The sequence below is a fragment of the Salmo trutta genome, chromosome 15 (assembly GCF_901001165.1).
Source record: "Salmo trutta chromosome 15, fSalTru1.1, whole genome shotgun sequence".
In the NCBI taxonomy this organism is placed as follows: domain Eukaryota; kingdom Metazoa; phylum Chordata; class Actinopteri; order Salmoniformes; family Salmonidae; genus Salmo; species Salmo trutta.
This window is the reverse complement of record NC_042971.1, coordinates 65,916,499-65,933,065: the sequence shown is the minus strand read 5'-3', so window position 1 is coordinate 65,933,065 and position 16,567 is coordinate 65,916,499. Positions and strand designations below refer to the sequence as shown.

At 39.6% G+C, this 16,567-nt stretch overlaps 1 protein-coding gene across 1 annotated transcript in view; it reads left to right on the top strand.

Moving 5' to 3' along the window:
• The window catches only part of LOC115148362 (transcription factor 4-like), a 238,281-nt gene that overhangs the window by 179,969 nt on the left and 41,745 nt on the right, over window positions 1-16,567 (top strand). Inside the window, exon 7 of the mRNA XM_029690272.1 lies at window positions 12,019-12,080. Within this exon, the coding sequence (XP_029546132.1) occupies window positions 12,019-12,080 (62 nt within the window). The remainder of the gene's footprint in view (window positions 1-12,018; window positions 12,081-16,567) is intronic.

The window sequence follows — 16,567 nt, the reverse complement described above, 5'->3', positions numbered from 1 at the left end:
GAGAAGATTTGGGCTCTTATGCCATCCTTATGCATTTTTTAATAGCTTTAACCATAGGGCTTGGCAGTGCCACCATTGACATCGTGCCAACAAAAATCTGCAGTGCCTGCCGCATTTCAGCCGGCCGGGGTTTGTCTGAAAACACACTGGCAGTGCTCTCGCAGACACAAAACCAAACCGGCTATGTTATCGATGGTTATTGGTTGAGTCAAACAATGTTTGTAAGGGTTATTTTGGCTTACATTTTTTGTTGTCGTTGTTGTTACCAATATGAAAACCTTAAAATGTGAAAGACATGAATAATCTCAGCCGTTCACACAAAGTCAAGTCGTTTTCTCTGTGTGTGTGTGTGTGTGTGTGTGCCAAGCTAGTGTATGCCATGCTATCAATGATTTTTACCAGGGTTACCGCAAATGTGGAAGTTACCATTTTTTTGTACATTTTTTTTTCTCAATTTGTAATTGTAGTATACGTGTTAGTACGTGTTAATATGTGTTAGTATGTGTTTTTGTCTTGGATGTTTTATTGATTCCTGGGTGAGGGAGAGGGAGGGGTCTGGATAATGAAGCCTGTTTTGCATCGGGGTCCCTGCCTAGAATGTAATCAAGCGCATTGAAAAGAACCTAAGAAGTACACAGCTCTTCTCTCCTCTCATAGGGCTGTTAGTGAATTTGAATGCCCACCATCCTGGTTATTACCATCAATAGGTTTTTACCAAACCTCCTGGGATGTTGCAGAGCCTCAGATCACAGAATCTATAAATGTTATATCTATAAATATAGTTATACGGGTTGAGTTGTGTCTCCGATGTCATTCTTGTTAAGTTTATTTATTCCTCCTTATATATTTTTATATATATTTTTCTATCTATTTTTGTATATCGACGTGCTCCCAAGGAATCAGTCTGCTGGGGGTTTTCTCATGGCTGCTCATAAAATTAATTTTTGAAACGCAAAATGTGACGGTTTCTAAATGTTTCCAAAGGAGAGACAATATCGTTGTTTATGCACCAGGACTATTATCTTTGTTGATTTTCAGTCGTGTGTTTAGAACGTGGCTTCTCTCAACACCTTGTAGACTTTGGTTGTGGCCCAAATGGAACCCTATTCCCTATATAGTGCACTACTTTAGACCAGAGCCCTATGGAACCCTATTCCCTATATAGTGCACTACTTCTGACCAGAGCCCTATGGAACCCTATTCCCTATATATAGTGCACTACTTTAGACCAGAGCCCTATGGAACCCTATTCCCTATATATAGTGCACTACTTCTGACCAGAGCCCTATGGAACCCTATTCCCTATATATAGTGCACTACTTTAGACCAGAGCCCTATGGAACCCTATTCCCTATATAGTGTACTACTTTAGACCAGAGCCCTATGGAACCCTATTGCCTATATAGGGCACTACTTTAGACCAGAGCCCTATGGAACCCTATTGCCTATATAGGGCACTACTTTAGACCAGAGCCCTATGGAACCCTATTCCCTATATAGTGCACTACTTTAGACCAGAGCCCTATGGAACCCTATTCCCTATATATAGTGCACTACTTTAGACCAGAGCCCTATGGAACCCTATTCCCTATATATAGTGCACTACTTTAGACCAGAGCCCTATGGAACCCTATTCCCTATATAGTGTACTACTTTAGACCAGAGCCCTATGGAACCCTATTGCCTATATAGGGCACTACTTTAGACCAGAGCCCTATGGAACCCTATTCCCTATATATAGTGCACTACTTTAGACCAGAGCCCTATGGAACCCTATTCCCTATATATAGTGCACTACTTTAGACCAGAGCCCTATGGAACCCTATTCCCTATATAGTGTACTACTTTAGACCAGAGCCCTATGGAACCCTATTCCCTATATATAGTGCACTCTTTCTGACCAGAGCCCTATGCACTATAAAGGGAAAGAGGGTGCCATTTGGGACAAAAGCTTTGTTGGGAGTTCTGGAAGGATGCCCGTTGATGTCATGGAAACAGGTTGAGTTGCTGAGAATGATTCATGTCAGCTATGTTCTCCTGTTCTCCCCCACGTGAAAACGGGAATAGATGGTTTAACCCTTCACACCATCTCACCTTGTCTGCAGACAGAACAGTATACGAGTTAGTTAGGTTTTTATATACAACCTGAAGATATGCCAGAGGATATCACATCCTATTTAGAGGACGGTTTCAATCTGTTTCCTCCCAATGTCCGTATGATAAAATACAACTGCGTAGTCTTCTCTTCTGCCTCAACAATAAACCTCAAGGCCGTATCCAATCATAACGGGTGACACGGTTTTCGACTCCCCCCAAAAAATAAAAAAATAAATAAAACAGAATAAAGTCCAACTTCATTAAGGTTCATCCTCTTTACCACTAACCTTGACCAATCCAAGTCTTTTATTTGTCATTTCATTCCTGTCCTTATGCCATGTCCACTCCTGTATTTATGTAGAGGATTCTATAACGCTCTCTTTCCGGCCAATTATATCAACTATCTTTCTCATTATATCTCAATCTGAAGTCACTAATATATCAGCTTCCTCAATAATTGACCATCAACAAAAATATATGAAAATCCCCTCCTCCAAAAATATATGAAACCTAAATTGGAAAGAATTTGACGTTTATTCTATATAGTACAAAGAGAAAACAGGCCTTCACACTTGCCTAGTTAAATAAAGGTTAAATAAACAGCACACATTATAGCAAATAACAGAGGAAGCATCCATCTATAACACCTGGCATCTTTTAGAACTAGTGATCCTGTTGTCAAACATCTTTCAGTCTCCATTTGCTTTTGGCCCGGTTCAGTTTTGTTCTTTATGATACGAAATATTTTCAAAAAAGTCAAAAAAGACCTTCAGAGTGGAGTTGCTGTTCATTTTCTTTTCTTTTTTCATTAGCCAGCACTTCAGATGTCTGGAGCTTCCACCATCTGCCTTTTGCTGATGGATTTTTATCAGCAACTTTATTTGCAAGTTGTTAGTTTATTTTGATGTCCTCTTTGAATATCTCTTTATCTCTCTGTATCTCTGTTTTTTTTGTTTTTTTGTACAGTTTACGTAGGCTGAAATAACTAAGAGCACATAGATGGCTGTTTTTTTGTACAGTTTACGTAGGCTGAAATAACTAAGAGCACATAGATGGCTGTTTTTTTGTTGTTGTTGTAATAATAGTCTATTTTAAGTACAACCACTTTAGGGAAAGATTTTCTAAATCATTTCCACAAAGAAAGACGATAGTTTTGTACAGAGATAATATAATATAATGCTGAACCTCAGAAATAGAGCTCTTTTGAAGGTAACATGAGGATTCATTGTATCGTATGCAGTGTCTGAAATACCTAAATGTAGTTTATAATTGTTTTTGTAAATTATATATTACACCTGAAATTGTTGATTAGTAATTATTTTAAAGTTTTATTGAACTGAAATTACAAAACCGAGCCTGTCCACATTCACAGACAAAATGGTTATAGTTCGACACAAAGTACAGCCTAGGGTTTGTTTATTCCCAGAAATTCTCACTTTTTCCTGAGGCGATGGACGTTGTCTTTTTGCCATTTCGGTGCAGTCTTCCCTCATCTTCTTATGTAAAAGGTGATTTTCCAGGGGCTTTGAGGGCCTCACTATGAAGACTAGAGGATCTTGTATTTAGGCCATGAAACATTCTCAGTCCTATCCAGGTAACCCAAGGCAACTGCATATTCTCAACCTAACCCAAGGCACCAAGGAAACAGAGAGAGGTACACAATCCCCCCTTCAGACCCAGGGCCAAAGAGCGGGACAGGCAGATCAAATACCTAACATGATTATACTGAAGCAGGGAAGTCCTTGTTCAGTACAGGGCAAATAAGAACTAGGAAGCTTTCAGGATTTTGTTTTCTTGTCAGAAAAAAGAAATGAAATGAAAAATATTAGCAGCTACATTTTTCTGAAGGAATTGCTCTTGTCAAGAGACAGCATTTTGGAAATGATTGTTCATTATGGGAGACCTCATAATACGCTGTAAAACAGGACAGAATCTTTTCCTTTGTATTTGTGTCGCTTAACATTGTTGTCGTCGGTAATAGAGATATTAAGTGTTTAAAATATTATTTACCCTTCTAGTATAAAGTAAACTAAAAAAAAAAATGTTCACCTGAATTGACAGTAAGGTCAGTTGTTGAACAACCGGAATGCCTTTTCACACCCCCAAATTCTGTCTTCAGTTTTCTATTCAGAAACTGGTTATTGTTCCATTGCTTGGAATTTGGGAAATGTTGTGTGTGATGCCAGTGGTGTAGTCTGGTCCTCCTGGTCCTCCACGGGCATCATCTGGGTCTGTCCCTGGGGGGGTACTAGCTACAGTACTGTGTCTGTGCCCGTGGACTTGCAGACTGGCACATCTGACGACGGCGTCTTGGCACAGCTCAGCGTCGAAGGCAGAGAGAGAGAGAGAACTTCTACGTTGATCAGTGTTGTGTTGACTGTTTGTTGAAGAAAACAGTCATATAAACTTGGTTAATGCTGGAACCAGTAGGTCTATCTATTCTATTTTTAATCATTTCTTTATTAAAACAGTCTACAGAGTATTACACTTTGATTAGCAAATAAAATGTGATTACTCATATAAATTATTACATGATTTTTTTATTTTATTTCATTTGTGTTTCGTTGATTAAAAAAATAATAATACTGTTTTGCCAACATAATACATTCTACATGGAAGCAGTGGTACCAGCAATATGCAGAACCTGAGGACGTTTAGCTAGAGCACATAGATACAAATAAAAATACTTCTGTAGCTGTTATTCAGCTAGTAAATATATATATTTTTTATGTAAATAAAGGGGGGGGGAAGAGAATAAGAATAAAACCTGAAATCTGTCTGAAATCTACTACTTAAGTACGGAACATTGAGTAGAAACAGCAGCAGCGAGGCTCATCCATCCTGAGAATGTGTCTTGTAATATACAGTTGTGTTGACTCCCGCTATTTGTTCATTTGGCTACAGCACGTCCCCTTTATCTCAACATCAGCTGTTGTCAAACACAGACCATTCTCTTCCTCCAAAGTGTGCAGTGAATACTACTAGATGAAAAGCCAAAAATTAGTATAACATCCTGGAATTTAAAGCGCACTCGATTTTCCCCGAAAATTTCACATACTATAAAACGTTATATTTTCCATTTACCTAAAATGTCTACTATTTCGAACACAAGTATAGGTATTCAAACACAGTCAGAATATTTACTGTTTATAGAGGCTGCATTGACTCTGTTGGTATGCAGCCTAAGTCAAGTCTAGTAAGCTTCCTGTTCTAACCCCTAAACCTGTCTTTTTACTTCCTGACATGGTTGTATTATGATTAAATATGACTAAACCGTTTAATTAAAAGACATTATTAACGCCTCTGGAAGGGCTAACAGAACTATATGGATCATCACTCTGTCGGAGTCCCAAATGGCTCCTTATTCCCTATGGGCCCTGGTCAAAAGTAGTGCACTAATTAGGGAATAGGGAGCCATATTGAACATTACTAGGATTCAGACACTAGTATTCAGTACTCTGATGAGACAAATTCATGTCCGTATAGCTCTGTTACACCGTCTAATGTTATATACAGTGGTCTTCAGAAAGTATTCACACTGCTTCATTTAGTCCTCTTTTGTTTGTTTGTTACAACCTTTATTTAAAATAGATTTTTATTTTATTTTTTATTTTTTTAAATGTATTACAAATGAACAGTTGAAATGTTTTGAGTCAACCCCTTTGTTATGGCAAGGAGCCCAAATAAACACAGGAGTAGAAATGTGCTGAACAAGTCACATAATAAGTTACATGGACTCACTCTGTGTGCAATAATAGTGTTTACCATGATTTTTGAATGACTAAGGTCCCTCAGTCGAGCAGTGAATTTCAAACACAGATTCAACCACAAAGACCAGGGATGTTTTCCAATGCCTCATAAAGGGCACCTATTGGTAGATGGGTAGAAATAAAAAAACAGACATTGGATATCCCTTTGAGCATGGTGAAGTTATTCATTACACGTTGGATGGTGTATCAATACACTCAGTCACTACAACGATACAGGCGTCCTTCCTAACTCAGTTGCCGGAGAGGAAGGAAACCACCCCAGGACTTCACCACGAGACTAATGGTGACTTAAAAACAGTTACAGAGTTTAATAGCTGTAAAAGGAGAAAACTGAGGATGGATCAACAACATTGTAGTTACTTACAAGAGCAATTAGGGTTAAGTGCCTTGCTCAAGGGCACAGCGACAGATTTTTCACCTAGCCAGCTCGGGAATTCGATCCAACGACCTTTCGGTGACTGGCCCAGCGCTCCACCTGCCGCCCAATATACACTAAACAACTTGTAGTACCGTTGTGAATCTGCAGTAAATGACAGAAATCATACTGCTGTAAATGAAATTAGCTTTTTGAAGCGGGTCCACTATCTAAACATTGGTTTCAATTATTCACGTACAAAATATCCTACCTCTCCATAGCTGTTTAATCATTTTCCTTCCTGTATTTAGACATTTGTTGTCAATGCATGAGCTTCATTTCACAACAGTATTGCTCCTCCACAGCTGTGTGTGTGTGTGTGTGTGTGTGTGTGTGTGTGTGTGTGTGTGTGTGTGTGTGTGTGTGTGTGTGTGTGTGTGTCTGTGTGTCTGTGTGTGTGTGTGTCTGTGCACAGGCCCCAGCCCTGTAATGGACTTCATGTTTACTTCCTGCTTCCCAGTTCAGTTCAGTAGATGATCAGGAATTTGGTGTTCTGCAGAGAGGTGACCTAAACGAAATGTCTCAACAAGACCTCTGGAAGAAAACAAGACCTGTGAAAAAGAACATTGTTCCCACCGAGCATCTTCTTCCTGTTTGTTCTGAAACGTCAGTGTACTGGGGTTATTTCTAGAAATCCAGCATTTATTAGATTTATAGAAAAACACCTTTAGCTCCCAATTAATGATGTTTATATTATACAGTATTTCAAACACGTTAAGATTAAACTAGGCTAAACTCTGTCGCTCTCCATCGTGCGTGTGTGTGTGTGTGTGTGTGTGTGTGCATACGTCAGTGTGTGTGTGTGTGCGTACGTCTGTGTGTGTGTGTGCGTACGTCTGTGTGTCTGTGTGTTTGTGTGTGTGTGTGTGTGCATACGTCAGTGTGTGTGTGTGTGTATGTGTGTGTGCGTGCGTGCGTGTCCGTGTGTATCCAGCAGGATGTAGAGTGTATGTGCCGCAGGTCGTGACCTCCTCTCTGACCTTGTCCTATTGCTACTCTCGTCTCTTGTAAATTCCAATCTTTAAATCCTTAGTTATACTCTTACAACTAAATGAAATACCAGGGATTTTTGCTTGTTGTATGCGTGCTCTCGAGTGCTTGGGAGATGACAGGTTGAAAAGGTCAAAATAACTATATTACGTAGGGACTAACAGCCACGTGAGCCTCGCTGTGACGCCACTGAGGATGGAGGACAGACATTGTGAAATGTGGAACTAACATTTAGTTGTATTGATGACAGGAACATGAATGTTCTTAATCAAACATGTATTAGTTAACCATCTGTGTTGTAGGTGATACAACACGCGTTTTAGTTACATTCTTTTTTTGTGTGTTATGCAGCATTAAGAACAAGGTTTCTCTAGTTTTATTTGTAGAATTAGTTTTTTTGTGTATTTATGTTACTTTTACTAATGTTAATAACTAAATAGTGTTCAAAGTTTTTAAGAGGGCAGAGGTCCATTTCTCAACAGATATTTCATGATGTTCTCAACAGATATTTATTTCATTATGTTCTCAACAGTTATTTCATTATGTTCTCAACAGTTATGTTGTTATGTTCTCAACAGATATTTCATTATGTTCTCAACAGTTATGTCGTTATGTTCTCAACAGTTATTTCATTATGTTCTCAACAGTTATGACATTATGTTCTCAACAGTTATGTTGTTATGTTCTCAACAGATATTTCATTATGTTCTCAACAGATATTTCATTATGTTCTCAACAGTTGTTTCATTATGTTCTCAACAGTTATGACATTATGTTCTCAACAGTTATGTCGTTATGTTCAAAACAGATATTTCATGATGTTCTCAACAGTTATTTCATTATGTTCTCAACAGTTATGTCGTTATGTTCTCAACAGTTATTTCATTATGTTCTCAACAGTTATGTCATTATGTTCTCAACAGTTATTTCATTATGTTCTCAACAGTTATTTCATTATGTTCTCAACAGATATGTCATTATGTTCTCAACAGTTATTTCATTATGTTCTCAACAGTTATTTCATTATGTTCTCAACAGTTTTTGAATTATGTTCTCAACAGTTATTTCATTATGTTCTCAACAGATATGTCATTATGTTCTCAACAGATATTTCATTATGTTCTCAACAGTTATTTCATTATGTTCTCAACCGTTTTTGAATTATGTTCTCAACAGTTATTTCATTATGTTCTCAACAGTTATGTCATGATGTTTGCCTGAGGCACATACAGTACAACGTCAAATCAGAAGGGATAGCAACTCCTCGAAGTGTACACCGGAGGCGCATGTCGTCATTGTGTGTTGTGTGTTGTGTGTTGTGTGTACAGCGTCTGTATGGCGTGTTTGTGTGTTGTGTGTTGTGTGTTGTGTGTACAGCGTCTGTATGGCGTGTTTGTGTGTTGTGTGTTGTGTGTACAGCGTCTGTATGGCGTGTTTGTGTGTTGTGTGTTGTGTGTACAGCGTCTGTATGGCGTGTTTGTGTGTTGTGTGTTGTGTGTACAGCGTCTGTATGGCGTGTTTGTGTGTTGTGTGTTGTGTGTACAGCGTCTGTATGGCGTGTTTGTGTGCGTTTAGGGCGTGTGTCTATGTGTACGGTGTTTTTGTGTGTGAGTACAGTGTCTGCTTGTGTACGGTGTGTGTGTACAGTGTGTGTTTTACTGTGTATGTGTGTGTGGGGGGGACGGGACATTTTTGTGTGTGTGCCAATTTAGTAGGCTACAGCTGGAAGTTGTCTGAGGCTGGCCATGCAAAACTGATCTGAGGACGGTTTGAAAGCTGGAAACTGTTATCTAGCCTACCATGGTCTGGTATATTTGTAATCCAGCCTACCATGATCTGGTATATCTGTAATCTGTAATCCAGCCTACCATGATCTGGTATATCTGTAATCCAGCCTACCATGGTCTGGTATATCTGTAATCCAGCTACCCATGGTCTGGTATATCTGTAATCCAGCCTACCATGGTCTGGTATATCTGTAATCCAGCCTACCATGGTCTGGTATATCTGTAATCCAGCCTACCATGGTCTGGTATATCTGTAATCTGTAATCCAGCCTACCATGGTCTGGTATATCTGTAATCCAGCCTACCATGGTCTGGTATATCTGTAATCCAGCCTACCATGGTCTGGTATATCTGTAATCCAGCCTACCATGGTCTGGTATATCTGTAATCCAGCCTACCATGGTCTGGTATATCTGTAATCTGTAATCCAGCCTACCATGGTCTGGTATATCTGTAATCCAGCCTACCATGGTCTGGTATATCTGTAATCCAGCCTACGATGGTCTGGTATAGCTGTAATCCAGCCAACCATGGTCTGGTATATCTGTAATCCAGCTACCCATGGTCTGGTATATCTGTAATCCAGCTACCCATGGTCTGGTATATCTGTAATCCAGCCTACCATGGTCTGGTATATCTGTAATCCAGCTACCCATGGTCTGGTATATCTGCAATCCAGCTACCCATGGTCTGGTATATCTGTAATCCAGCCTACCATGGTCTGGTATATCTGTAATCCAGCTACCCATGGTCTGGTATATCTGCAATCCAGCTACCCATGGTCTGGTATATCTGTAATCCAGTCTACCATGGTCTGGTATATCTGTAATCCAGCCTACCATGATCTGGTATATCTGTAATCCAGCCTACCATGATCTGGTATATCTGTAATCCAGCCAACCATGGTCTGGTATATCTGTAATCCAGCCTACCATGGTCTGGTATATCTGTAATCCAGCCAACCATGGTCTGGTATATCTGTAATCCAGCCTACCATGGTCTGGTATATCTGTAATCCAGTCACCCATGGTCTGGTATATCTGTAATCCAGCCAACCATGGTCTGGTATATCTGTAATCCAGCCTACCATGATCTGATATATCTGTAATCCAGCCTACCATGATCTGATATATCTGTAATCCAGCCTACCATGGTCTGGCCCTATAATGAACTACTATTATTGGTGTGTGTGTGTTGAGAACTGGAGTGTTAGTCCTCTCCTTGTCCAGTTTGAACCCGTCACTATATAATGTTACATGGCTACTTGGTTGTCCCTTAAAGTGGAACTGATAAGTGTTTTAACTACTTTTGCAGATATGAAACAAACAGACAATCATCATAGTAGTAAAAAAAAATATCAAATTTCCAGTTTTATGTCGCAACACTAACTTTATTAGATGTTTTAAAAACAGGTTCAATGTGACTCAACGTTTAGTGACCTACATTAAGGCATTGTTGGTAGAATAGATGGATGTAGTTCAATGCATGATTCATATAAATTCACCAATACATTTCTTTGTAGTCCAAAACATATTGCTATCAGGTTGTAATTCACAGCTGGTCTGGTACATTGTTTGCTTCCATCCAGCCGTTCGAGCTCCCCATTTTTCATTTTCAATGACTCAATATTTTGGACAAAAAAAACGGACGAATGTAACCAGGGGCTGGAAATGTCAACGCTATCCAACTAACATGGACAATGATCACAAGTCAGTCATAATGTGGATAATACATAATACGTGGATAATACATAAATCTTATCTATTTATGTAGCTATGTATTTAGCAAGCTAAATACACAGAGCCTAACGTTAGCTAACGTTAGTTAGCTAGCTAGGTGCTGGGAGGATGTTGTCATTGGACAAGGTTGTGAGGCCGGTTGGACAAATTCTCTAAAACGACGTTGGAGGCAGCATATGGTATAGAAATGAACATTAAATTCTCTGGCCACAGCTCTGGTTGACATTCCTGCAGTCGGCATGCAAATTGCACGCTCCCTGAAAACATGACACATCTGTGGCATTGTGTGACACAACTGCACATTTTAAAGTGGCCTTTTATTGTCCCCAGCACAAGGTGCACCTGTGTAATGATCATGTTGTTTAACCAGCGTATTGATATGCCACACCTGTCAGGTGGATGGATTATCTTGGCAAAGGAGAAATGCTCACTAACAAGGATGTAAACTAATTTGTGCACAACATTTGAGAGAAATAAGCTTTTTGTGCGTATGGAACATTTCTGGGATCTTTTATTTCAGCTCATGAAACATGGGACCAACACTTTACATGTTGAGTTTATATTTTTGTTCAGTATATATACTTTATACTTTATTTCATACATTACACAAACGTCTTAAGATGTAAACGTGAGGACCCAGATCTTATAGCACAAAATACACTGTTTGTGTGTGTGTGTGTGTGTGTGTGTGTGTGTGTGTGTGTGTGTGTGTGTGTGTGTGTGTGTGTGTGTGTGTGTGTGTGTGTGTGTGTGTGTGTGTGTGTGTGTGTGTGTGTGTGTGTGTGTGTGTCTGTGTCTGTGCGTGAGAGAGTTTCTGTAGCATTGCAGATGTCTGTTTGGTGGTATAGTGCTGCCTGGAAATGTAATGCTGAAGTATGATAGCATATTTTCTATGTTAAACACAGCAGAGCTAGAGAACCATGTCACAAAGCTATTATTATATGATGTTGGTTGGGGTTTGGGCCGTCTCTGTCTTTCCTGTTGGGGCTTTGTTGTGTTATGATGATACCTCATAAACCTCCGGTACAGCCATACATTGTTTCATACTGTAGGCTTGAGGCTTATAATTTTCCACACATGAAACTCACTTATTTAAATGCAGAATCATCTAGCTTTAAAGTTTTGTACAAGATATGTTGGATTTTAGAAGTTTTTCCGTCGCATTGTTGAGGAAAAAGGATTGTTCATTTTTTAACACTTCCTGTCTTCTCTCTACCCAGGTAAAACGGAGAGAGGATCATACTCCTATGTAAGAGATTCCAACCTACACGGGTGTCATCAGGTAAATAATTAACCAATAAGGCCCGAGGAGGTGTGGTGTATGGCCAATATAACACTGCTAAGGGCTGTTCTTATGCACGACGCAACGCGGAGTGCCAGGACAAACACCTTAGCCGTGGTATATTGGCCATATATCACAAACCCCTGAGGTGGCTTATTGCTATTATAAACAGGTTACCAACGTAATTAGAGCAGTAAAAATACATGTTTTGTCATGCCCGTGGTATACGCTCTGATATACCATGGCTGTCAGCCAATCAGCACTCAGGGCTCGAACCACCCAGTTTATAATATAGAATATATAATTTGAGGATGAAAAATTTTGTGAGTTACTCTTCAAATGTGCTCTGAGTAAATACAGCTTTACTTTGGAATTCTGAACATCCACCTTCCTCAGTCCTGTTTCCTGTCATGTGTTGTTGGCACGGGGACATAACTTGGCCTGTCGTTGGCATGGAGATAGAACTTGGCCTGTCGTTGGCATGGGGATGAAGCTTGGCCTTCCCCTCTGTGCCCATGTCCTTCAGCTCTCTCTGTCTCTCTCTGTCTCTCTCATACAGTACTGTACACTAGCTCTAAAAATTAAAGCACCACAGTACAAATTACTGATATACTATTACTGATATACTATTACTGATATACTATTACTGATATACTATTACTGACATACTATTACTGATATACTATTACTGACATACTGACATACTATTACTGATATATTATTACTGATATACTATTACTGATATATTATTACTGATATACTATTACTGATATATTATTACTGATATACTATTACTGAAATACTATTACTTACATACTATTACTGATATACTATTACTGATATACTATTACTGACATACTATTACTGATATACTATTACTGACATATTATTACTGATATACTATTACTGACATACTATTACTGATATATTGACATAGTATTACTGATATACTATTACTGATATATTATTACTGATATACTATTACTGATATACTATTACTGACATACTATTACTGATATATTATTACTGATATACTATTACTGATATACTATTACTTACATACTATTACTGATATACTATTACTGATATACTATTACTGATATACTATTACTTACATACTATTACTGATATACTATTACTGATATACTATTACTGACATACTATTACTGATATACTATTACTTACATACTATTACTGATATACTATTACTGACATACTATTACTGATATACTATTACTGACATACTATTACTGACATACTATTACTGATATACTATTACTGATATACACTGCTCAAAAAAATAAAGGGAACACTTAAACAACACAATGTAACTCCAAGTCAATCACACTTCTGTGAAATCAAACTGTCCACTTAGGAAGCAACACTGATTGACAATACATTTCACATGCTGTTGTGCAAATGGAATAGACAACAGGTGGAAATTATAGGCAATTAGCAAGACACCCCCAATAAAGGAGTGGTTCTGCAGGTGTTGACCACAGACCACTTCTCAGTTCCTATGCTTCCTGGCTGATGTTTTGGTCACTTTTGAATGCTGGCGGTGCTTTCACTCTAGTGGTAGCATGAGACGGAGTCTACAACCCACACAAGTGGCTCAGGTAGTGCAGCTTATCCAGGATGGCACATCAATGCGAGCTGTGGCAAGAAGGTTTGCTGTGTCTGTCAGCGTAGTGTCCAGAGCATGGAGGCGCTACCAGGAGACAGGCCAGTACATCAGGAGACGTGGAGGAGGCCGTAGGAGGGCAACAACCCAGCAGCAGGACCGCTACCTCCGCCTTTGTGCAAGGAGGAGCAGGAGGAGCACTGCCAGAGCCCTGCAAAATGACCTCCAGCAGGCCACAAATGTGCATGTGTCTGCTCAAACGGTCAGAAACAGATTCCATGAGGGTGGTATGAGGGCCCGACGTCCACAGGTGGGGGTTGTGCTTACAGCCCAACACCGTGCAGGATGTTTGGCATTTGCCAGAGAACACCAAGAATGGCAAATTCGCCACTGGCGCCCTGTGCTCTTCACAGATGAAAGCAGGCTCACACTGAGCACATGTGACAGACGTGACAGTCTGGAGACGCTGTGGAGAACGTTCTGCTGCCTGCAACATCCTCCAGCATGACCGGTTTGGCGGTGGGTCAGTCATGGTGTGGGGTGGCATTTCTTTGGGGGGCCGCACAGCCCTCCATGTGCTCGCCAGAGGTAGCCTGACTGCCATTAGGTACCGAGATGAGATCCTCAGACCCCTTGTGAGACCATATGCTGGTGCGGTTGGCCCTGGGTTCCTCCTAATGCAAGACAATGCTAGACCTCATGTGGCTGGAGTGTGTCAGCAGTTCCTGCAAGAGGAAGGCATTGATGCTATGGACTGGCCCTCCCGTTCCCCAAACCTGAATCCAATTGAGCACATCTGGGACATCATGTCTCGCTCCATCCACCAACGCCACGTTGCACCACAGACTGTCCAGGAGTTGGCGGATGCTTTAGTCCAGGTCTGGGAGGAGATCCCTCAGGAGACCATCCGCCACCTCATCAGGAGCATGCCCAGGCGTTATAGGGAGGTCATACAGGCACGTGGAGGCCACACACACTACTGAGCCTCATTTTGACTTGTTTTAAGGACATTACATCAAAGTTGGATCAGCCTGTAGTGTGGTTTTCCACTTTAATTTTGAGTGTGACTCCAAATCCAGACCTCCATGGGTTGATCAATTGGATTTCTATTGATTATTTTTGTGTGGTTTTGTTGTCAGCACGTTCAACTATGTAAAGAAAAAAGTATTTAATAAGATTATTTATTTCATTCAGATCTAGGATGTGTTGTTTAAGTGTTCCCTTTATTTTTTTGAGCAGTGTATATATATATATACACATACATACATACTATTACTGACATATTACTGACATACTATTACTGATATACTATTACTGTTATACTGATGTACTATTACTGATCTACTATTACTGACATACTATTACTGATATACTATTACTGACATACTATTACTGACATACTATTACTGATATACTATTACTGACATACTATTACTGATATACTATTACTGACATACTATTACTGACATACTATTACTGATTTACTATTACTGACATACTATTACTGACATACTATTACTGATATACTATTACTGATATACTAATACTGACACACTATTACTGATATAATATTACTGACATACTATTACTGATAAACTATTACTGACACACTATTACTGATATACTATTACTGACATGCTGACATACTATTACTGATATACTATTACTGATATACTATTACTGACATACTATTACTGATATACTATTACTGATATACTATTACTGATATACTATTACTGATTTACTATTACTGAGATACTATTACTGACATACTATTACTGATATACTATTACTGATATACTATTACTGACATACTATTACTGATTTACTATTACTGACATACTGACATAATATTACTGACATACTATTACTGATATACTATTACTGATATAATGACATACTATTACTAACATGCTATTACTGATATACTGACATAGTATTGCTGACATACTGTTACTGATATACTATTACTGATACACTATTACTGACATACTATTACTGATATAATGACATACTATTACTAACATGCTATTACTGACATACTGCTACTGATATACTATTAAATCAAATCAAATCAAATTTATTTATATAGCCCTTCGTACATCAGCTGAAATCTCAAAGTGCTGTACAGAAACCCAGCCTAAAACCCCAAACAGCAAGCAATGCATGTGAAAGAAGCACGGTGGCTGGGAAAAACTCCCTAGGAAAAACTCCTGAGAAAGGCCAAAAACCTAGGAAGAAACCTAGAGAGGAACCAGGCTATGAGGGGTGGCCAGTCCTCTTCTGGCTGTGCCGGGTGGATATTATAACAGAACATGGTCAAGATGTTAAAATGTTCGTAAATGACCAGCATGGTCAAATAATAATAATCATAGTAATTGTCGAGGGTGCAACAAGCACGTCCGGTGAACAGGTCAGGGTTCCGTAGCCGCAGGCAGAACAGTTGAAACTGGAGCAGCAGCATGGCCAGGTGGACTGGGGACAGCAAGGAGTCATCATGCCAGGTAGTCCTAGGGCTCAGGTCCTCCGAGAGAAAGAGAGAAAGAAAGAAAGAGAGAATTAGAGAGAGCATATTTACATTCACACAGGACACCGGATAAGACAAGAGAATACTCCAGATGTAACAGACTGACCCTAGCCCCCCGACACATAAACTACTGCAGCATAAATACTGGAGGCTGAGACAGGAGGGATCAGAAGACACTGTGGCCCCATCCGATGATACCCCCGGACAGGGCCAAACAGGCAGGATATAACCCCACCCACTTTGCCAAAGCACAGCCCCCACACCACTAGAGGGATATCCACAACCACCAACTTACCGTCCGAAGACAAGGCCGAGTATAGCCCACAAAGATGTCCG